At 38.2% G+C, this 25,260-nt stretch overlaps 1 protein-coding gene across 1 annotated transcript in view; it reads left to right on the forward strand.

Moving 5' to 3' along the window:
- LOC140142249 (talin-1-like) overlaps positions 1-25,260 on the forward strand; it is a 276,867-nt gene that overhangs the window by 113,328 nt on the left and 138,279 nt on the right. The window contains 8 exon segments of the mRNA XM_072164217.1: positions 2,026-2,104; positions 15,296-15,438; positions 19,889-20,016; positions 21,077-21,140; positions 21,888-21,992; positions 22,968-23,057; positions 23,195-23,362; positions 23,902-24,070. Of these exon segments, the coding sequence (XP_072020318.1) occupies positions 2,026-2,104; positions 15,296-15,438; positions 19,889-20,016; positions 21,077-21,140; positions 21,888-21,992; positions 22,968-23,057; positions 23,195-23,362; positions 23,902-24,070 (946 nt within the window).

The following is a 25,260-nucleotide window of genomic DNA, read 5'->3' on the forward strand; positions in this document are numbered from 1 at the left end:
TGGAACCATCTGTAACAGCAGTAGTTGTATTCTGCACTGAAAAACCACATTGCGCACTCTCAAAATAACTTCTTGAATTTGAAAACTCCTTAACAGATACATTGGGATATTCCAGTTGAAATCCATACACCTTATGAAAGACATGACCTTAATCTTCCAAATGGGGCTACCTGAATGGGTGACTCTATTTGAAATCTACACCCCCTGCGTCACTGCGTGGGAGATTAAGGTCATGTCTTCCATAGGGGGAGTATGGATTTCAACTGGAATAGCCCATTAGGCCCCTAACAGTCAATTTTGCGTTTCCCGTCACATAATTTCTGAAAACAAGTGAGGTAACTTTTTCATTATTCATTATTTTTCTGCCTTTCATTATATGACCAACACGCATGTAAAATGTGTTGTTATTTGCCGCTCACTCACTTGAAGATGGATGCTTAGCCCATAGCCCAAATGAAATTCAAAAGTATATTAAAAAGAGTCTGCAAGGTTGACAGCAAAATGTATGTTTTGATTTTGATTTTTCCACAAAAAAATAAAGGGATATTCATAATTTTTTTTGCAAATATAACCAGTTTGTATCGGTATTTTTTGGAAAATCGACTTTGATTGGCCTTAAGTCCCATCTTCATGCAGTCATGTTTCAGCCTTTCTTCCAAACTGTTCTTATGGGATTTGCAAATTTGTAATAACAAGCTACTCTTGAAATCATCGTGTACTGTTGGTTTTAGGTTAATATGCCCTCAAACTTCCTGTGACATGTTAACATAACTCCTAGAGACCATGCAATCACATTATCTGTGTCACAGAAGTACCCAAGTCAAAATGTTATTTTTAGGCGACTAATTTTTCATGTCGATAACATTTGAAGCATTTTTTGCATATATGTGACCATCCACCACAACTGAGCCCGGATGTCTCCAGTGCCACTATTGAGATATGCTCCATTGAACTTAACAATAAACAAAAGGAAACAAAGGATTTATTGAATGTTTTATTGAGTTTTCACTACTTAAATATCAAGTACTATAGACATAATATACATCATTTTGAAAGCTAATTTCAAGCAGAATATTTTGGTTGACTATCTCAAAAATGATGATTGGCGACTTCAGGGCTCAGTTGTGCTGGATGGTCACATATATACTTTAATTTTAATGCAAAAGAAGCAGTTTCTAATTTGACGCAAACTTACGAGAGCACAATGTGTGAAAATTATTGTAGCGCAAAAAATTCCTTTACATTGTACTAACTGCAAAGAAATAATTCTTTTAAATGGCGTAGCTTATTTCAATTCAATACAATGCAATATACTCTGAAAACACCCATACAACATGATGTGTGATCAATCATCCCATCTACCATATTATACATTTCATAATTTCTTTCAAATTGTTGTCATGCTTTAACTATTTTTTCACATTAATGTTTCATTATCCAAATTGAGCCTCATAATATGAAAGATTTTCAGATTTGTCGATGACGTCTGAAATTTGGTTATATAGTCGGCGAACAAGTTGGAGTTGAAAAATGAATGATGTGTAACAGTTGGGCTATTCCAGTTGAAATCCATACACCCCCTATTGGAACTATGACCTTAATCTTCCACCCATGGAACTTGTGTGAATTTCAAATAGGGGTTACCTAGCTGAATGGGTGACTCCATTTAAAATCTACACCCCCTGTGTGGGAGATTAAGGTCATGTCTTCCGTGGGTATAGATTTCAACTGGCAGAGCCCATTTACGAAAGATGTGTAGTCTATGAAAATATTATCCCAAATGTATATCGGCACAATTTTGCTAAGGGCTATTATGAACATACAGTGCTTTGTAATAAATGAATTATTACATTGGTTTTCACTCGGGGACAATATAATGACAACAATATCTTACAAAACAAAATATGTATGATAAAATACAGCGATTTTGTGTTGTAGTGCTTGATGTAATTTGTTTCACCAAATGATCTATTAGTTTTAATTATTTATTTATTACATTTTGTTTGAATTTTTGTATTTCAACAGGAGAAAAAAGAATCCGCCATCTTGAGAGATGAGAAGAAAATGGAAACACTGAGGAAGAAGTTACACACAGATGATGAATGTAAGTACAATGTAGTACTGTAAAAAGGGGATATTTTCGCTAGCAGTTATTTTCGCGATTTAGAGTAAGAGAGACCTTTTTCGCGAATGTTATTTTCGCGATTGTCCTGCCCTATACTTGTAACACATTGTTGCATATATTCGCGAGGTGTTATTTTCGCGGTTAGAGCTCCAATCGCAAAATTCACGAAAATTAAACCCTGCGAAAATTTCCCCTTTTACAGTGTGCTAAGAATTATAATCAGAGGGAAGACTTGCCTTTGATGTGCAAGTACTCTTAAGGGCATTTGGAGGGTTCACGGTATCTTTTCAATTTAAAGGAAGCTTCCTTTGTGGAAAATATTTGATAAATTGTGTAGAAAATTCAAAGAGAGTTGGGCCTCATTGATTAGATATTTGATAAATTTCATGATAGATCAACTTTTTTGTCTGTCACTCGACCTTCAATCGTTAGCAAATAGTCTTAAGGGTATTTGAAGGGTTCGCAGCAAATTTTTTTTTTATGAGGATGTAGTTGAATCATTTTCTTACGATCCGTGACCATTCATAGCATACCTTTGTTTCTCTGTGGATTTGACTAGATGGACATATTCTAAGAAAAAATAGCTCCTATGTCCCTCCCAAAAATGGCGGGAAAATCTATTTTTAGCTCATTTTTCAAAATGGCCGCCGGTGACATTTTGAAAAACATGAATATCTATATACCATGCTCTGGATAGGCTATAAGGACAAATAATATGCCGTTTTCCACTATCTGTGGCATGCCCAAACTTTTAAGATAAAATTCAAAGTGTTGAGAGGTCATCTTGACCCCTAAATCCAAGATGGCCGCCAGTTCCATATTGAAAAACGTGAAAATCGATATATCATGAAGTGGATAGGCTATAATAACCAACAATGTGTCGTTTTCAACTATATTTGGCATGCAAAACCGTTTAAGATCATATTCAAAGAGTTTGGGGTCACATTGACCCCTAAATCCAAGATAGCCGCCAGCGCCATATTGACAAAAAAAACATGAAAATCTATATACCATGAAGTGGATAGGCTATACTTACAAACAATGTGTCGTTTTCCACTATTTTTGGCATGCCAACTCTTTTTCTGTCATATTCAAAGTGTTTGGGGGTCATCTTGAACCCTAAATCCAAGATGACCGCCAGCGCCATATTGAAAAACATGAAAATCGATATATCATGAAGTGGATTGACTATAATAACCAACAATGTGTCGTTTTCAACTATTTTTGGCATGCAAAACTATTTAAGATCATATTCAAAGAGTTTGGGGTCACCTTGACTCCTAAATCCAAGATGGCCGCCAGCACCATATTGACAAAAACATGAAGTGGATAGGCTATATTGACAAATATTCAACTATTGTTGGCATGCCAAGCCTTTTCATGTCGTATTCAAAGTGTTTGGGGGCATCTTGACCCCTAAATCCAAGATGACTGTCTAAGCCATGTCGGAAGACATGAACATCGATATTTAAGATGTGACACACATGAGGCCAATACTTATTTTTACTCAATTACTTATACTGTAGATTTTGAAAGTGTTAGATTTGTTCTTTCAGGAAAGTTGCACGTTAAGAGCATGTGATGGAGAACAGAACAGACACTGACGAGCTACAGAGCAACCAAGAGACTGATAAACTAGAATGCATGCTGAAAGATCATTGCCATGTAAAAGACAGTTTAGAAAAAGTAGAGAAATGGGAGAACATTAAGGACAATTTTTTACAATGGAAGGGCCTTGGTAAATTTCAACATGTCAATACAACAGTGGAATGGGATAAAAGACCTAAGGGTTATCATATGCATGCTACTTGTTGTACCACGATGTCTAACACACACGCCAAACTGCCAAGACACAAAACGCATGCAAATCAAAAAAAAAAAAAAAAAAAAAAGGCTGGGATGTCCGGTCAGCAATCATCTTTCTCAGGACCTCCTCCCAAGAAACTTCGTTCAAGTATAGGTGTTCTGCATGATAAGGCATTGTACGTACGTGCGTCCACAAAAGTCTGGTAACAGGGACAAAAACACTTTTGTTACTTTTGACACAAGATGCATGGAAAAGGTTCAAGGCACACACTATCTACATTGCAGATGAGGATACAAGAGAGCGGTTAGATATGTTAATACCGTCAATCCCAGACAGGCAAACAGCATTTGGCTTCGAAATCAGATATCACCGTCATTGCTGGCGTCAATATGTCAGCAATCAAGCGAGGGATAATCTCAGTGGAAATGCATGTTAACCTTCGGGAGGCTCAAGCTTTGGTCTGTCAACATATCCAACAAGTCGTATTTAAAGATCGTGAAATACGCACCCTTGAAGGACTGCTCCAAGATTACATTCGCATTACTTCAAACTACGGGCACTTTTCCCAAGTAAGGTCCAGCTACCTCAAAGAACTTCTGATCAAAGAATATGGAAAAGTCATAGGATTTCACGAACGTATTCAGAAGAATGTTAGTGAGCTTGTGTATGATACAAGAGCTGCCGATACATACAACGAGGCAGCGCTGTTATCACTAGGAGTAACGGATGACCAGTTGGTCAACACGACTTAGAGAACAGGTCATCAAAAGAACCACTATTCCTTGGCCCACGTACATGCATGAGTTGGAGCAAGATGAAAACTTTAGTGAGCTCCTACTAAAGCTCATTACCTGGTTGAAAAACCTAACACAGGTTCAGCTGATGGCAACCCAAAGGTCTGATCAATTTCGTCAATCTTAGAGAGCAATCGTTATTTACGACAGGGGTTGGCATTTTGAAGGGAGAGCCCGATTTTTTTTTATCTTGGGGGGGTCGAAATTTTTTGTTGAACCAGGAGGGGATTGTTAAGTTTTAAATAGAGAAATTCGTGAAAACAAGGGCGGAATTTGAAAATTTGCTTTCCCCCCTCGCGTCCACTCAAAATTGTCAGATTCCCCCTTTTAAACTTAACAATCCCCCTCCTTGATCAGACCTTTAGTTGAAAACGACACATTGTTGGTTATTATAGCCTATCCACTTCATGATATATCGATTTTCACGTTTTTCAATATGGAACTGGCGGCCATCTTGGATTTAGGGGTCAAGATGACCTCTCAACACTTTGAATTTTATCTTAAAAGTTTGGGCATGCCAAAGATAGTGGAAAACGGCATATTATTTGTCATTATAGCCTATCCAGAGCATGGTATATAGATATTCATGTTTGTCAAAATGTCACCGGCGGCCATTTTGAAAAATGAGCTAAAAATAGATTTTCCCGCCATTTTTGGGAGGGACATAGGAGCTATTTTTTCTTAGAATATGTCCATCTAGTCAAATCCACAGAGAAACAAAGGTATGCTATGAATGGTCACGGATCGTAAGAAAATGATTCAACTAATGTAGCTTTTTGCATGAATTTACTGTTTCAGTAATCTCTGAAAACCATTCATAAGAAACGGAGACTACGTCCTTTTAGATGCGCAGATTCACCGTGCACGTTGAACTGGTCCAGTGTGCGTAGTATCGATGATGACGTAGTCTCGGTTTACGGAGGCTTTTGGGATTTACTGCAATAATCTATTGCGTGGAAAATAATAACGGAGTAAGGATCTCATGTGTAAATATTTTATAGGGTTTATGATGGAGTTACCGAAAAGAAAATTCAGTCCTACTCCTTATTCCTAAACACTGATCCTTTATTCTTCTGAAATAAAATTGTCATCCTAAACCAAACCATAATCTGAAACCTAACACTTTTACGAAACTCCCTCATTTTCAAGCCTTTCGACGGATTCAAATATTAATCAATGATCTATATAGTATATTCAGAGTGCTATGGCCATCTTGATTTAATAATCGTCTCAAAGCCCCCGCGAGCATTAGTAAAATCCACCACACAAAAATCTTGCGTCTGACATCGTGAGACGTCAACATAGTCCAAAGCGTAAATCTCAATCTTGACCACAGTGCAACCTCCTGAGCATGCTGAGAGATGATTGGTTTCAGTAAGACGTAGTGAGCGCCGCATGGCCGCTCCACTGGCTGGATAATTTCTTGTTATTTATCTTTGTTTGGTAGGATTTTATGTCGTCATTGTGACTGTATGCTGATATCGTGAGTACTGTGAAGAGTTTTGAACGGATTTTGTGCAATATTAAGACTTTAAGCGCTAGTTCAGCTGCTGAAATACATATTCTTGCCGAGTCATTTTACATTTAAGCTTACTGAACACTGAAATGCCTATACTGTACTATTGGATGCATACACATCGCTATACTTGAGTGGTCACCAGTAGTGTGTGTATTGAGCTAATGACCTCCATTATAACACGCATCGCTGAACTGTAGCCATCATGTATACTTATTCAAGGGAGGCCCTTTTGAACATACGCAATACTAGTGTGCATGTAAGGTCCAGAAATAATTTTGAGCCAAATGATTGGAAGTTGATGAAAGAGTTGAAGATAGCCAAAACTACACGCCGTGGTTGTCGATCTGGAAAAAGTAAGCAGAGACAAGTAAAGACTCAGTATCGACGTTTACACCCTACCAATGTTACCAATGTCAGTGGAGTTTGCCATGCCAACTTGACTAAATTTCCTAAAGCTGTTTACTTAACCTAAAGCTTGCTCACTACCAAATGTTTACATGTGTAATCCTAGGTCATTAAACAACAAGTTTGATGAATTTAGCACCATGGTGAGAGACTTAGGTGTTGATATTGCAGGTGTCTCTGAATCGTGGTTTACGTCAGACAAACCAGTAGAACATTTTCAGATCCAGGATTACAATCTGATAACTAACAATCGTACTTGGAGACGTGGTGGTGGGGTAGCCATTTATGCTCGCGAGAATCTAGGAGTCCAAGAATTACATGATATTAATGTGCCCGACCACCTTGAAGTGCTGTGGGTAAAAGCCAGACCGGAAAGGCTACCCCGTGAAATACCTGTACTTTTTTATGCAATCATCTACTCCCCGCCAGATAATCCACATGAAAGTGAACTTATTGCGCACTTACTTCATGGTTTTGATTATATACGAACCCAATATCCTCAAGCTGGTGTAACATTATTTGGTGACATCAACCGCTTGATACTACTCAGATCTGCTCTGGTAACGGACTCACGCAAGTTGTGAATAAACCAACCAGGAAAGACGCGATTCTTGACAAAATTATCACTACTATGAATCGTTATTACAAGGAACCTGAAATATATTCCCCAGTTGGAACAAGCGACCATTCGTCAGTTCTTTGGTCCCCTCTGAACAGTCTTCCATCCAAAGCCAACACAACGCTGTTCATGAAGTTGTAAGACCGATGAAAGATTCAAATATGAGAGAGTTTGGAATTTGGATTGAGAGCGTAACTGGTCTGAAGTGTATGAAAAAACAAGTGCAGTGGAAAAATGTAATGCCTTTTATACCACCCTTCAGGAAGGCATTGATAGATACTTTCCAATTAAAACCATGAAAGTGCACAGCGCTGATAAACCGTGGATGACTAGTTACATAAAACGCCTCATAGATGAGAGACAACAGGTTTTCCACCGTGAGCATAGGTCGCGAAAATGGAAACGCTTATGCGAAATAAAATTAGTCGTGAAATTGCAAAGGCAAAGAAAGAGCACTATAAAACCAGGGTTCAGCGACATAAAAAAGCAAATCCAGCTGAGTGGTACAAGCAAATCAAGGTCATGGCAAATTTGAGCAACTCTGAGTCAACCATTCAGCCCCCTCCAGGTGTTGATGCTAATGACTTTGAAGCCGCTTGCGAACAGCATCAACAACATCTTTGCATCAGTTTCTAATGACCTTGATGTGTTTGATACCGCTAAGCTTCCTGCTTATCGACCAGATCCAAACCCATGCCCTACTGTTCATGACTACGAGGTTTATGAAATGCTGAAGAAAATAAAAATTGGAAAAGCCGGTGGTCCAGACGGTATTTCTGCCAGGCTCATTAGAGAGTTCTCCTATGAACTTAGTAAACCCCTGGCGAAATCCTCAATCAATCATACTTTGAAGGTTCAGTACCACCCCAGTGGAAGAGGGCTGTTGTAGTCCCGATTCCAAAGTCTAAACCGCTACTTGGGATAAACTGAGACCAGTCTCTCTAACTGACCACTTTGCCAAAGTTGCAGAGGGTTTTATGGCAAAGTGGTTGTTAGAGGACTTAGAGAAATCTATTGATCCCAATCAATACGGGAACCGCAAAGGTGTTTCCACCACACATTATCTGGTGAAATTAATGGATACTCTGATCATGAATTCTGACAAACCCGGTCACTTGAGCTCGGTTGTTATCACTGATTTCAGCAAAGCTTTCGATTTAGTAAACCACAATGTGCTCATCAATAAATTTATATCCCTTGGTATACGTCCCTCAGTAGTGACATGGATTGCCAGTTTTCTTGATGGTAGAGAACAGAGTGTTAGGTACCGTGGTCAAAATAGTGATTGGGTTAAGTTGAAAGGTGGTGTGCCTCAAGGCACACGCATTGGCCCACTTGGTTTTGTCACCGTAGTTAATGATGCCGCTATGGACAATTCCATTACGACATTGAAATATGTCGATGATTTAACTTTGGTTGAGACGAGAGCACGTAATGATGCATCTAACATGCAGACTCATCTTGACAAATTCCAGGATTGGGCGGTGCAAAACCACATGAAGCTTAACCCTTTAAAGTGTGCTTCTATGAAAGTGTCATTCTTGAGAAACAACCCAGTTGACCAACCACTTATGATTGCTAATGTTCCCCTTCAGTCTGTCTCAGCTGCAAAAATACTTGGTGTCCATGTAAGTTCTGATCTGAAATGGGGTAACCATGTTACTGAAGTGCTAAAAAGGCAAATGGTAGACTGTATATGCTTAAACTTTCAACGCTTCAACTTGCCAACAGATGATCTTATTACTATCTTTTCTGGGTTCAGACGCCCATTAGCTGAGTATGCTGCCCTGTGTGGCACCCTGGTCTGACCATCAACGAAAGTGCCGCTTTGGAACGAATCCAGAAGAGAGCATGTAGGATCATTGTTGGCAAGCAGTATACAACCTATGATGAGGCACTCGAGCTTTGTAAGTTGCCATCCATGTATGAGAGACGTGAGCAACAATGTTTGAAGTTTTTCAACTCGCTTTTCAAATCTGAGCGTTTCCATAGTTGGGTACCGCCAAAGAAGAGCACCATTCATGGCAGAGTTTTAAGAAATTCTGACCAATTGTCGGTACCAAGGTGTAGAACATTGCGTTGTCAGAAAAGCCCTCTGGTGTACATGGCCAATATGTGGAATAAAAAGACTCCTAGTTTTTAGCTTTTTTATTATTTTAAAGGGCTATTGGCATTTTCACTCCCATCTCCACCAAATTTTATAGCATTTTTATGTGCAATATATTTTCTGTTTCTCTCATTCATTTTTTGTCATTTAATATGATCTTAATATGCTATGTAATTCATTTATGAAAGTATGTGTGTGCCGAGAAGGAGTTTGAGTATGTAGTCACTAGTGCATGAGTAGAGAAAGAGTTTGAATAAGTGGTGTGTAAGGTCAGTGGGTGTGATCTTGTGGTAGTGATAGTTTATGAGTGGATATGGGATGCAGGGGTGTGTGTGGGGGTGTACATGTGGATGAATGGGTGAAAATGAATGTGTGGATGTTTTACTATGTAATTTGCTTTTTTCTTCATGTTTTTGCTGTATTTATATGTACATTGTATTTCAGCATTTATACCTATGTATTTTAATATTTTATATGTGTATACTTTTGTAAAATTGTTGCATTTCAGTTTTTATACTGCTATGACAATTGTGTAATAAACCTTTAATGAATGAATGAATGAATGAAAAGGTGGTCTATTCTTGCCACAGATACACAAAATTAAAGTATAAAAAAAATGAATTAATGAATTAAAACCGCATTCCCTATTAGGCTTTTAACTTAGAGCTTTAAAACGAACTATTGAAAATTCAGATGGCCTAATCACTGGGCATCATCAGCGCATGATGCATCTGTTGTCATTGATGGATATCGACTCTGTGGAAAGGCTTGCAAATGAGGGAGTTTCGTCAAATTCTTTTCTTATTTCAAAAACAGAGCGGTCAATTGTCAAAATTCAGTATTTAGTTACATTTGGTTTATGCGGTAAAGTACCCAAAAAAATCAGTTCCCGACAATACAGTTCTTTCAGGGACACCCTGTATATAGCATGATGGCAAATGAGACAAATTTTCTAAATCGCTTCAAATGGCAGATCGTAAGGGAGCATTAGGTAGCGGTTTTTGACTCAAATATTGAGACAAATAAAGCTGGCACACAAGAAGAATGGTATGGGTTCTTATAGGCGATCCCAAGGCTTGATATGTATGGTGTCATTTATGCCCCATGATGGAAATGATTTTTTGGGAAGGGAAAAATGCCCTAATCTTTTGTTTTGATTCATTATTGGCCTCGACTTAAGAACCGCAAGACCTAATGGAAAGATATATGCGATTATTGGCTTCCTTCACTCATTTCTTATAAGATCGATGTATAAAATACTACATGAAGAAGTACATTGCAGTTTTTTAGTTAAACGGTTGAAATTGGAAAAATATGACTCTGCCACCCGACCCACCTTAAGCATTCCCCATTGTCGATACAATGTGTATTTGTCTTGTTTAATTAATTATAATTGGAAAGGATAGATACAATGTAAGCTGTACGTCAATTATGAAATAAAACCTACTTAGTACTTAATCGTTTTTATCGAAATCACCTGCCTCAGTTTAATGCTTTTCAAAATAAATTATTCACCTATGTTCTTTTTTTTTTTTTAGTTCAGTTACCTGAGGCTGAGTGAGGGGAAAGAAAATCCGGTTGATGTGCTCATTCTGTGTTAGTTTAACTGTATTCGGTGATCAATTTGGGAGAATTCTATATTTGCTTTTTTCTTTGCAAACAGAAAAGCTGAGTTACACATATTTAAACATATCATGGCTGCCTTTGTTACAAAATGTGCGATTGGTTAATATATTTTTGTCGGTACGGTGTAAATATCTCGCCTCACCATTTGTACTTAACAATTTAGTTATCCGGAGACAAAGATGATATGCAGTCAATATAAGCCATATTATTTCAAATATCTTGCAAATATAAGAACTATGTCAATTGCACATCATAGAAGATATTGCGGGTTTTTTTGCATGGATACAGCAATGTAGTGTGTGTCATGTACATTAGTATGGGGGCTATATTATATGATAATATGTGACATTTTGCATCTCTTAATTTGACTTTTGCAATCGATATAAATCGACCCAAATCAGAACACTTTTCTTTATCAATGTTTAAACATATTTGTAATTTGACTTTCAAAATCAAAATGCAGTTTGAAAAGCTTATTTAGCATTCATCCAGAATTTATTCTACTTGTGAGACATATTGAAATAAATAAAGGTGTAACATCACAAACCGAGATTTACAGCATGTGATTGGCTGAATTCATTTAGCGATGACTTTGTTCGTCACAAAATAGCCTTTGTGTAGGCAGGTGAGAATAAAGCAGGGCAATTTATTTACTTCGGCAAATACGGTAAAAGTGGTATTTTTCGCAGTTGATTTATTTTCACGCTTTTAGCGTTCCACACAGGTACTTGTAAAAATAACAACACATGAATATAGATTTCTTTTGCGTTTAGGTCAATGTAAGGAAGTCTACAATTGTGAATTTGTAACAAATGAAACAGTGCAAATTTTGCAAAGCACAAAAAATAAGCGGAATAATTCTGGTATACCCTGCGCACAAGTATAACCCTAACCCTAAACCTAACCCTAACCCAAACCTAACCCTAACCCTAAAAAATAGGGTGCACAGGTTAAACCAGAATTGTATTGAAAACACATAGTGCGCAGGGTAAACCAGAATTGTACCAAATAATCATGCAAAAATGTCCACTTTTTAATCATTTTTATACCTAAAACTAGGGTTGGGCATACATCAACTTTTTTATCAATATTAATGTAAAACATATTGTTTCTATGGCGAAATTTTGCGTAGAACACAAATCTGGTGAAATTTTTGACCTCCAATGATGTTTGATACCACTAAAGTTCAAAAATTCAAAATGGCCGCCAAAATTACACAATTTTGCCAATAAATTGTAAATTTTACACTTATATGGCATCCAATATGTCTTATTATAGGTTTTTGGTGTCAAGAAACCCAAATATTAAGCTTAAAAAGTGAATAGACGTACCTGTAACAAGTTATGTGGAGTTTGTATTAAATTTAATCTTATTTTCAGCACAAATTTTGCCAAAATCGTCTTTTTGAGCAGAACAAGGTGATGTAGCAGTGTTCTTTCTAGTGTCACTATGGTAGTTTACTTTAAAGTGGATACCTTATTTGGCTGTTAATCCATGCCAAACTCAGGGTTTTAGCACATTCCTTAATAAAACATCAATATCAATATCCAAGTTAGATTCTGGTTTCACAGCATTTTGTATAGACTGCCTCTGTTCATCGCATGAAAATTTCACCATTCTGAATTTTCCATCGTGTTTTTCTCTTCGCCTCTCTGACGAATATCAGGGGCAACTGTTACCCTAAGATAACCTACTTCACTGAGTAGTTCCTTTTTTGTAGTATTCCTACTTTGCTTAGAGTCACAGGGCCCTCCTGGGCCTTGCATTCATCACGGAGTTTCATCGTTCTGGTCAGTTCCTTCTTCTTCAGTTCTGCTTTTTTTCATGAGAGCCAGTCTTTTTGTCATTTTGACTTATGAATGTAGTTTGACTCTATCTCCTTTACATCAGATACATTGTCAGAGGTCCTTGCCCATTTCCATTTGTTGCGTATTTCAACATTGCTAAGTGTCGTAAAAGACGGATTAGAAAGTAACCAATTTGTCGTTACGATGTTTTTACGTGAATGGGTTTGGACTGATGTAGATCCGCCACTTGCAACAATGCGTACATCCAGTTTGGCGAATTCTGATTCACACCCTAGATTTGTAAGAGGTGAAAATTCCATCTTGTCTTCATCAATCTCTACATCCATACCCTCACCACTGCGGAAGAATGCCATTTCAGATAACTGTCTCTCTAACGTATCAATCACTTCATCAAGTACCGCACCCGGGACCGCACCATACAGTCTACTCTTGTCATCATCACTATCCATAGACTCATCTCTGACTTGCTTAAGCTCAGGTAGCTTTCGTTCAAAGAACTTGCGCACTCCTAACCAGGTACGCTCACTTCTATCAACATTCCTGCCTCTGTCATCTATTCCTAAGAGATCCATGAGAGGGAAAATGAAAGCATCTCCCAATTTGGAGTAGACTTTATAGCACAACACAATAACCAGTTATTCTAAATATCGTCGACACTGCCAAAACTAGTTTTTTTGCTAGCTTTTTTTGTTTCTTTACGACATGGCATAACTGGGCATTAACAGCAGAGACAAAAAAAATCATTAAGAAGCTACTGACAAGGAAGCACTAAGAAAGCGATTAACCTCCCGGCTGAAGCTGGCCCTCAATCTAATAGCTGGAATTTTGGGCAGTTGGAGAATTCCATAAGTGGGCTGTAGATGGTAGAAATGATCTTTCATGGCTGACAAGGTTTTATCTGCCACTGCTAGGTCATGGGATCTCACAGACCGTCGCAACCTGGGGTCATGGACGTGGATGTCTGGCATCAGCTGGCATAATAACTCGGGCCCTCCTTGTAAAACATACGATGGATCTTGGCTGCTCCAACTGCCCCGCGGTGGCTCAATGGCTGAATACGATGATCTTCATATGCATTCGTTGGCAGACCAATATGACACGCTTAGCTCTATTTTGCAGGAAATACTGCTTTGTGATCTCTGCAATCCTACCGAATCTATTACCAGTGAAGCCCTTGAAACCGGCATGTTCGATGTCTTCCATCTCCATCCATGATGTATACTCGTTACACAGTGATATGGAGTGTGCAGCATGGCTAGAAGAAACTAGCTTTGATATTGCAATGAGGGCCAGCGTGTAGACACTTGATCCTGGTGATGTGAAGACCTTCTCACTTGAACGAAGATTTTCTGTTCAATGTTCTTAAAGACTTTGTCAGCTACGTGAGTCGCGCCTAATATAGTGTGTGGCTGTGTGCACTGCATTTGAGGATTTTCTCTTTAGTCACCCGAGACTTTGCAAGAGCTTAGAACTATCGCCTGCACGATCTGACATCCAAAAGTCTATCGCTCCAAGTCAGTTCAGTTTTAGATCATTATGCAACAGCACCATTAGCTCCTGAGTGTCTGCTATTTTCTGTAGACGGTTGTCATGGTCTTTCGAGACATGTTAGGACCTGATAATGTGATCAGCTTTCACATCATACATTATTTTGATGCCCTGCTGCTTTGGTTGTGTCGTCAAGACCTACAGTAATTACATCATCATCACTCTTAAAGTGTTCAGCAGGAAGCATCCTCTAGATATCGAATCACAGTTCTGCGACTTGGAAAGACATAAGTTAAGTCCTTAGCAGATTTCCAACGCTTTGCTGTATCGTCTTCTGATGTTTTATCATCTTCACTATCCCACTCCTCCTTTTCACTTATTTCTTCCCAACCTTGACCAAAAATAATATTGGCTGTTTGGACAATAATACCAGATAAATATCTGGGGCTGACTTGTAATGTAATCAACTAAATATTAGACAGTACAAAATCATACAAGGTATATTAATGGTGTAAAAATGTTGGAAAAACAACATTTTTGGTGTTTTGGGGGTGTTTTGGGGGTGTTTTTTAAAAATATTTACCACTTAACACCCTTTATGTACAGAAATTGATGTTAAAAGTGCTAAAAATGTGTTTCTTGACCCTGATAACCTATGAAAAGACATGTCACAGGTTGGTAAAGTATGAAAATAAGCGATTTAGTGCTTAAAAATGTGATTTTGGCGGCCATTTTGAATTTTTGAACTTTAGTGGTATCAAACGTCATCATACGTAAAAACGGTTAGCAGATTTGGACTCTACACTAAATTTGGCCATAGAAAACACTCGTTTCAAAAAAAGTATGGTGATTTGCCCAACCCTACTAAAACATTGAAAATATCTCGGCCAAATCTGAAATGCCAGGTGTCGCATTATTGAGTTACTGCAACCTGATACGGACTGGTCAGCAAAAGCAAGCAAATAACATATTTTTTGCTCTCGTTTTTTCTTCGTAGTGAACTGGTTGGATCATACAAGGACACTGAGAGAACAAGGTGTAGAAGACACAGAAACGCTGATCTTCAGAAGGAAATATTTCTACTCGGATCAGAACATAGACAAAAGAGATCCTGTACAGCTGAACTTGCTTTATGTTCAGGTAAGTGTTACCAAATCAGAAGATCATTTCTTCCATACTCTTCAGGCGTGAGGGATGCTGGCTTGCTGGACTGCCACATGCAGTTCTAAAGCAAGCAGGATTTACAGAGCATGAAGAGGGAGGTAAATTGTAATATTAGCAACAATCCCCAGCATTACCTGAATGGATACCTGTTGTTAAGCCCTAGATAAAACTAAAAAAACCCAAAACACCAAGAAAACTCAACAAAATCATGGACCTTCTTTAATCTTATTGTGATGTGGAGCCAATTTCCTGAAAATTTCAAACATCTCATTGCTGAAATCTTTCATAATTTTCTACACTGAACTGCAGTGTACCGCATGTATATGGATTTTGGTAATATTTGTTATAACCTTTTCATCAAATTGGCCCCAAACCTTTTATTTTTCTTCTTTCCTGTTCCATTTCTCAAAAAACCATCATAATTTCTCCCACTTCATTTATAAGACCCTCCCGCCCACATCACACTTTTAATTATTTCGATCAACTTGCATTGCAAAATGGTTGCTTGTTTATTTCATCCACTCCTGACCTTCACAATTACTGCCCACACTGGTTGCCCACAACTTGCTGCCCACAACTTGCTGCCTACAACTAGGATCTGCCCAAACCAAATACTAAGAAGAAAGAATCACATATCAAAGACGATAGTCTGTATGCCTTCCTCGAGGCAGTAATTTAAAAATTGTTTTTTTATTGTATCTCTGAAAGTAAAGATGGTAAGTGTATTATAGTTTATATTTTCAGAAAGGAAATGATGCAAGGAATCCAACTAGCATAACAGTTTCCTGCAAAATGAGCTGTTTTTGAGAAAATCACAAAATTTTGATTTTACTTGACTGCCTTGAGGAAGGCATACGGACTATAGAATATTTGAAACATACAGTTGCTGTAAACATTGTAAACATAACATACATAGGCAGATATAACAGAATAAAATTGTCACGTACCTACCTGCCTGTGCGGGGATTTGAACAGTGGTGGAAGTCTCCGCGCATACATTCAATGTGCGTTTTTGTTCTCTCTCTTGTGTGTCTGTCTGGGCATGTTATATTTACAGTAAATTTTCTAGTTTGTGATGTGTGATTTTTTTTCCTTCTCTTTGGTATTTGTATATTAGGCGCGTGAAAGTCGATTCCGAGTTTATCGTCCCCCGCCCGCGTCACTTTTTGGACACCAAAAACACCTGCGTCAAATTTTCAAAAATGCCAAAATAATTCATTATTTTCAAAGTATCAGTGTTTTCACCAGTTTTAGCAATTGAAACATATATTTTTGTTTGTAAAACATATAAATTTATAACTTGGAACCAAATCAGGCTCTTTTCTAACTTTTCTAGTCCCTACCCATATAAAAACATGTTTATAAATAACATGTATGAGTGTGGCTTTAAATCAACATGCACTTTAGGTCAATAATGAAATCTGATGAAATAATGAAAAATGAAAAATGAAAAAGTCACCTCACCAACCTGTGAAAAAAAAGGGACGATAAACTCGGAATTGACTTTCATGGGCCTTATGAATTGCTGATGTGCATCATTTACATGATCATTGTCGCTTCATATGTAACGCATACACTAAACCCCCAAATAGTTGCATCTCTAGTGGCTTAGTACAATTAGCCTTTAATAATCTTAGCTCCAAAATTGACCTCAAGTAGTTGACTATGAGTTTTTGTACCGAACATGTATCAAAGGTCATGCTTCACGTTTGAGTGTACAATGTATTTGGTGTTAAGAACTAAAAGATTTGGACTTGGCTTTAATGTAGTCTATCAGTATAATTCATGTTCAGGTGCGATTGAACAGACTAGAATTAGGCTTGGCCTTTAGTGTATCAATATCATTCATGTTCAGGTGCAAATGAACGAACTACACTTAGACTTGGCCATAAAGTCATCAGTATAATTCATGTTTAACAGTATAATTCATGTTCAAGTTTAAATGAACAGACTACAGTTAGACTTGACCCTAAGTCTATCAGTATGTTCAGGTGCGATTGAACAGACTAGCATAATTCACGTTTAGGTATGAATGAACAGACAGTTAGACTTGACCTAAGTCTATCAGTATAATTCATGTTCAGATTCTCTTGGTCGGGCTGACGTCACAAAGGGGAAATAGCCTTGTAATACCAGTGTGCGCATGTGCAGCGCATGTGCAGTTCCCCTTTCTCGAGCTGGTTGCTATGCACGCGCTTGTGCAAAGGGGACGAAGGGGACAATGTTCCCGGATGTCCGACCGAGTGAATGCAAATGTACAGATTAGAATTGGACTTGGCCTTAGTCTATCAATATAATTCATGTTCAGGTGCAAATGTACAGACTACACTACTTAGGGGTAGTCTACCAATATAATTTCATAGGTTTCACTATTTATAACCCATCTCATCTGAGACAGCAGGTGCTTATCTATTATCTGAATGGGTGATGCAGGTGAATGGCCCAGTTAAAGGTTACAAATACAATTGTCAGTTTGTTTTTCTGATTGTATCTTGTGAATGTCATAGGTGGATGTTGTAAAGAACATAGGGACCATGTTCAATTACAGAAGATATCTTACACTTCCCATAATGCATTTCTCTCATTTCAATTTCTTGTCCTGATTTGCTATCTGGTGCATCATGGGTTGATAGTGACGAAATTTACACCAACAGATCCCGTCCATATCTGGCAAAATATGTTTCTTTCTTAACTATCTACAATTTTTCTGATTGCATCTTGTGAATGTCATGGATTGAGGTGTAAAGAATATAGGGACCATGTACAATCAGAGGAGATATCTTACACTTCCCATAATGCATTTCTCCCATTTCAATTTGCTATCTGGTGCATCATGGGCAGCCCTCGAATTAACCCACGGCACCGACGGCATATTGCCGTGGGTGCCCACCCCCATTGCCGCAATGCCCTCAAAATATGTCCTTTACCGACGGCAGTCACTTGCCGTGCCCCCAAATGCAGTTGCCGTGGGTGCCCTAGCCGCCAGCCCTGCCCCTTCATTATAAAATCATTAACAAGTACTGGTTAAATCCCAGCAAAATTGTGGAAAATTAAATCGAAAATCTTGAACATGATAGCTATTTTGAGCATCGTAACCCAGCTATCAATCACAGTATACACAATAGTTTGTTGTGAATTAATATTCATTACCCCTACGTAAGCTTACATATTCAGCCAATCACATCGGCTTATACATTATCTGGTTACTAGAAATCTCACTTCATTTTCTCGATTGGTCAGAGAAATACCTTCAACGTACTATCGACCAATCAGAAATGCTGTTAGTAACTATAGCTTCCTCGACCTCGTGTTGTGAACAAAATCTGAGCGCTGGGCAAATCAATTGTTCTCTCGATTATCAAACATTGACTTCCCATTTGCAAATCGATGGCGATACCCTTCCGGTATCGCCTTATCTTGTACATGTGAGCCCATCTCTAGATATGTTTTGCACGAAATAGTTTTTATCCCGGCGAATTTGATCAATATTATTACCAAAGTTACAGCTGTTTCATCGCTACATTTCGAGTCAGTTTTGCAGCTCAGAACTAGGGATTGCAAAATTTAAGCAAATTAAACTGTATTATAAAGCAGGTTTTTTAAGCAATCAGGTTAGTTTTAGTGTAAAGTTGAGAGTCGAATTTTACTTTGGTGTCGAATTCAGCTGACGGTAATGCATCTATTCGCTTTTGAAAAATTGCCTTGGTGCCCTTCTCAAATTTTCAACAGTTGCCTTGATGCCCTTTTGAAATATTACAATTGCCGTGCTGCCTTGCCTTTTCAGTGAAAATCCACGGCAATTATCAACTTGCCCTAAAAAAGTTGCTGTGCCCCTTCAGATCCTTAATTCGAGGGCTGATCATGGGTCGATAGTGAAGAAATGTACACCAACAGATCCCATCCATATCTGGCCAAATATGTTTATTCCTTAACTACCTACCCATGTTTAGCCTGTCTAATCTCAAAATGAAAACAAAGGGAACTGTAAAAAGTAATGGGAGTGTCACTTGATTAAATGAGGTGATGTTATCATGTTGCAAAGGATTCTGGGAGGGGAAAAATATCTTCTCTGATGTACACTAATTGTGTTAACAATGTATTAATCTTAGGTATATCAGTAGAATTAATGGTAATAATTAGTTTTGTCAGTGCAACGACACCGTATGTTCACAGACAAGCGATATATGCTATTTGCATTCTGACAGTGATTTAAAAGTTGAACTCTGCATAGTACACGAACAAATTTTGTTTTTTTATTTTATTATAATTAGAATGTTCAGCATTCCTACATGTAGATGGCATTTTGGCCCTTCTAACAAATTTATTGAAAGACATCTATATTGGGAATCATAATATATTTATATGTATTCACACCCCTAAGAGAGGAATGTATTTATTTTGTGTTTGTTTTTCTGTTTGTTTGTAGTCTCGTGATGCTATCATCAATGGTACCCACCCCGCGTCACTGGAGGAATCCATACAACTAGCAGGAACACAGACTCAGATTCAATATGGCGACCATAATCCGGATAAGCACAAACCTGGATTCCTGGAGTAAGTTGCTCTTTACTATCATATGTTTTGATTCTTTGTAGGATGAAGTCACCATCTGTGGTTGGTTCAGAATGGTTTTAACAACAATATCTGCAGCAATCTGACAAGTTACCCCTTATAATAAGAATGCCAATCTTATCCGATGAGCTATATACCCCTAATAATATGAACTTCAATCTTAAAGTCTGTGTCCAAAAATATTAAAAAAAGTTTGTGTCCTGTAGGGTGCACACAGGGGCATAGCAAGAGCCTCTGATGAGGAGGGGGGGGGCATGGACAGTGCACAGCGTGGGGCCCTTTTAACATCTCCTTTGTCTTCCCCCTTATTTCATTTCCACTTTTGCTCAGGGCCCCTGGACTTAGTCCACCCACTCCACTCGCTTGCTATGCGTTTGGATGCACTTAATTAGTTTAGTGAAGAAATCCAGGAAAAGTTATATTTTCGTGTAGCATATAGCATAATAATGATAAAAATAATTAATAAAACATAATGCGCAAAAAGAGATGCAGATACAACAAATAGTAGTCTATAACCTGTACTAGGATACTGATCTGATGCAAGGGAGAAATAATGGATGTTAGGGACAAAATGCTGGAAAATGAGTTACATTTTCTGACAGAACTTACTGAAAAGTTACTTGTTTTACATCCAGCAATTTTGCAACTGATTTGCACCAAAATGAGATTTGAAATATATTTAACCATAAATCCATATCCACCCACACACCCCCTACTTGTATTCAGCATCAAATATGGTCACTTGGATTTTAAATAGATTGGATTTTTGTGTATAATTATGGCAATTAATCGCCACACTGTGGACTTGACATTACACATTGAATAGTAGCCTAAATTATAGCTCCCTCTGAAATAGCTCTTGTAACCGTCATACGAAAGTCCACGGTACCAAAGACCCACCCTCCCCACACACACCTCGTACATCCAAATCATTGCACACCTTGGTTTCTGGTGTACATGCTGGAAACAAGTTTTTTAGGAGGTGTAAAATTTGTCAAATGTTGATTAAGTTCTGACTTCTCAAATTATTTTACTTTTGCAGAATGAAAACTATGCTTCCAAAGGAGTACGTCAAATTGAAAGGTGTAGAGAAGAAGATCTTTTTTGTAAGTATCAGGGTATATATGAAGAAGCCGTTCACATAAGAAGCTAAAATCCATTTGAAGGCCATTTGTGGCATTAGGTCTAAAATTCAGATATTTGCCATGGGGGTGCAAATAACATAAATAAAAAAAAGAGTGCTCTCCCTATCGGTGATAAAAAATACAACCCCGGATTAGGCATGTTCACGATAATGTTATTATCTTCTATCACAATAAATTTTTATGATCGCGATTATAGTTTGACAGGCCACAATATTTTGATGGTAAAAATGTGGCTTCAATTGAAAACCGATAAGCAGGCAGATGACACAGAAGACGATACCGAGAGTGACCAACCCAACAATGGCGCCAGTGACAATACTACTAGCAATAGCGCCACCTGATACAGACTAACAATATTTTCATGTTTCAAAACAAACTTGGTCAAATAAAATGTTTTTAAGCTTCCCTCATTATCGCCATTATCGATTATCGCGATAAATTTTGCTGGCGATATACGATATTGAAAAAGTGGCGATGAACATGCCTACCCTGGATGATGGGTTCAATTGAAGGGTTAAATGTTACAAAAATTAGGTATTATTTGTGTAACGTTCTTGGTTAAGTGAAAGTTGGGAAGCAACATCCCCGTTTGCAGGGGGGGTGGTTCAAGTAGGTTTGTGTGTGACTGTGAGTATTGGTACAGCATTAAGATTGACATCATCTTTTATTCCAATAACACACATTTTTCTTTCTCATTGTTACTACCAGGAACACAGAAAATTGATAGGTGTGACTGAATTGGATGCCAAGGTGCGCTACACACAGCTGTGTAGATCACTCGCTACCTATGGTATCACCTTCTTCTTGGTCAAGGTAAGGAATAGACATAAAATCAGGGCAAGAATGAATAACTGCTGCCACCCTGAGGGATTAGGATTAGCGATAAATTTAGGGGTAAGGGTTAGAATTATTGGTGGAGGTTGGGATTACTGTTCTGCAGTATCACATTCTTGGTCAAGGTACATGTAAGTAGGTGTGTAGCAGCTGAGGGGCAAAATGCTGGATACCGAGAATATGGTCCTGATTTGAGGATAAGATCATTCCAAAAAACGGCTGATTTATGTAAATTTTAGTTTCGAATTGAATGTGAGTCAACTCGGGAGCGGCGCTGGTCTTGAACAGGATACAATTTTTGGCCAATGAGCCCAGACTGTTCCTACATAAATTATAATTTGTTTCCGTTATGATTTCAACTGAGAATATTTTGCCAAGGGGACAGTATGTCTCCCCTTCCCCTGTAGTTGCACAAATGAGATTGTACTAAAAATCAGGGCAAAGCAGTAGAAGAACAGGAAAAATAGTACAGGAAAATATCCGGAATGCAATGACAATGTTATGTTATTATTATTATTTTTAATGATTCGGTCACAACTTCTCCAATGAGATATGTATATGAAACACTGTCAAGATGTCATGAATAAACTAAAACATTAAGTGAAATATTTATAATTATTTCCTCTTTTGAAACTGACTGTGTCTCCATATATTTCTGTTTTGATTTCCTTCTTCCATCATACATCAGCCTTTTCATATGCTAATAGAAGGAAATAGAAAGTATCTTGAATAAATTAATGTGGGCACATTCTGTGTAAAGTTCCAATCTTTTGATCACATGAAAATCAAACATTCTAGCTTATGTCCAGGCCTGTACAAACCACATTTCTGTGAAGTATTTTATATATGGCATGCGTGGAGTACCAGTAATTGCAATTTGATTTGAATATGTAACAAAGATTTAACAGTTAGCATAAGCACTCATATATTTTTATGTGAATGATTGTTTTGCAGGAAAAAATGAAAGGCAAGAACAAGCTAGTCCCTCGGTTGCTTGGTATCAACAAGGAGAGTGTTGTCAGAGTGGATGAAAAAACAAAAGAGGTAGGAATGGAAAGGGGTCATGAGAAACAAACCAAACCATAAACTTAGGATTTTATGCAAAAGTTCATCACTTTCTAATAAAATTAAAATCATATTTGCAACTTTGAACATGATATTTGAAATGTATTTGTGAACAGATTTTGAAGACATGGCCCCTGACTACCGTGAGGAGGTGGGCTGCTTCACCCAAAAGCTTCACGCTGGATTTTGGTGACTATTCTGACTCTTATTACTCAGTCCAGACAACAGAAGGAGAAGCTATCGGTGCCTTAATTGCTGGTTATATTGATATCATCTTGAAAAAGGTTTGTTATTGTATTTTGGTAAAAGAGTTCCCTTATTCATTGCGTCATAGACATCTAGAATATTTCACCCAAATTATGTATTGTTTCCAATCCAGGCAGGCATATTTAATTAAATAGTGTGTTGTCATTTGACAAGAAGTTAACAATTGATCATTCCTTAGTATCCAAAATCTAACTTTGGAAGCGTATACTAGATGTGATGGTTTATCTGACATTAGGTAATAAAGGTACTGCACCTTTTCTATTGAATCATTGAACAGTGCTTTGTATGTATTCTGTGGCAGCTGTGGCAGACCACTGGTAGTGTACTACGATAGTAGAGGTAATATTTCCCAATGCAAAGACAGGCTGGAATAATTACAGGACAACTTAACCTTTTTTTCCCCATCAGATATTGTGAACTGCTTTCAGTAATCGTGACCAAAGATTGATGCACTCAAATATCTTATTCACCAATTTCCACTGTTCCATTTATATCATTATCAAACTAGTTTTCCCAGTTTTACATGATAATGAAGTTGTAATATTTTTGTTCGCAGCAAAAAGGTAAAGATCGTATGGGTTTGGACGGTGAGGAAGAGTCCACTCTCCTTGAAGACAGCGTGTCACCAGCTAAAGCGACTTTTATTCAGCACCAGTCCAACAGGGTGGGACATCTTGCTACAGGCTCAGTGGCCCTCCCTGCTGTCTTGAGAGCTGGGGGAGAAGGTAAGGAGGAACCAATGGGTTGTAATGATGGTGTCATTACATGATGGTGTCATTCCATAGAGTTGTATGCTCTTTGGACAAGACTTGAGAATGACTACTGCCACCTCAAGATATTAATGCTGGTATCATACTTTCCTGCTACTTCCCACTTTGATGCTTAGACAACGATTTTGCTACTCTGCGCAGGCGTAACAGAAATGCTAGCGGTGACCAGTGGCAAGCCTAGATATCGATCACTCCGCCTCTTTGCCCAAAGCGGCAGATCGCTAGGAGTTGAATTTAAGTCAACACAGCAGCAGCGCTGCGTTGACGTATGAGAACAGGATATGTTTTTTAGTCAATGAGCACAGCGGTGAGCGGCAACATAGGCGTTCATTGTCATGCCGCTTGCAGAAAAGTGCAAGCGGCATAATGAAAAGTAAGAAACCAGGGTCAGATTACTGTTGGGTTAGGGTTATGGGTAGTGTATAGAAGAGTTGACTTCTGACGTCAATGCCTGGCAGTATGCGCACGCATCATCACAATTTTCACAATTTCCATTGTCTTTTGCCTGACAGTGTGCGCTAGAATCACATTTTGTTCAGGGCTCGTGTTTTTAAAACTCCCGCCACATCACAATATGACTATTGAACAGTGTAGTGGTTGCATGGGGTTCACTCAAGCATAAAGATATACCAGTCTCTTGCCTTTGTTGATAAACATTGAGGTCAACTCATCTATAGGAAAGAAGAAACAGTTAACCAACCTATAGTGCTACATTAAAACTAGGCAATATATAAATTAAATCCCAGCACACAACCCAGCTGACAAAAGCAAGGGAATGCGCCAGTGCGGGACTCAAACCCAAGACCTTCCTTTTTGCTAGTCGGACGCCCCATGCCACTAGCTCCTACATAGAAACTGCGGTGAAACTAGAATGAGCTGATCAAACTATAGTGCAACGTTACACATATTTCCTTGCATGGAGACAATGACAATCATATAATCATGTATACCCATATGTAGTGGTAATGAACAATCATGTAACAGAAAATGTAAACGCTGGTATTCACTGTCGAAGTGACGTAATAAATCGGATTAACTACCATAGCAATGGATGAATACAATTTTGACAATATATCGCCCCTGCACTACAAGCAGGTTGCACTCATTACCTGTGTATGTCTGCAATCATATAGATTGAATACAAT

This window comes from Amphiura filiformis, chromosome 20 (assembly GCF_039555335.1).
Source record: "Amphiura filiformis chromosome 20, Afil_fr2py, whole genome shotgun sequence".
NCBI classification, from domain to species: Eukaryota; Metazoa; Echinodermata; class Ophiuroidea; order Amphilepidida; family Amphiuridae; genus Amphiura; species Amphiura filiformis.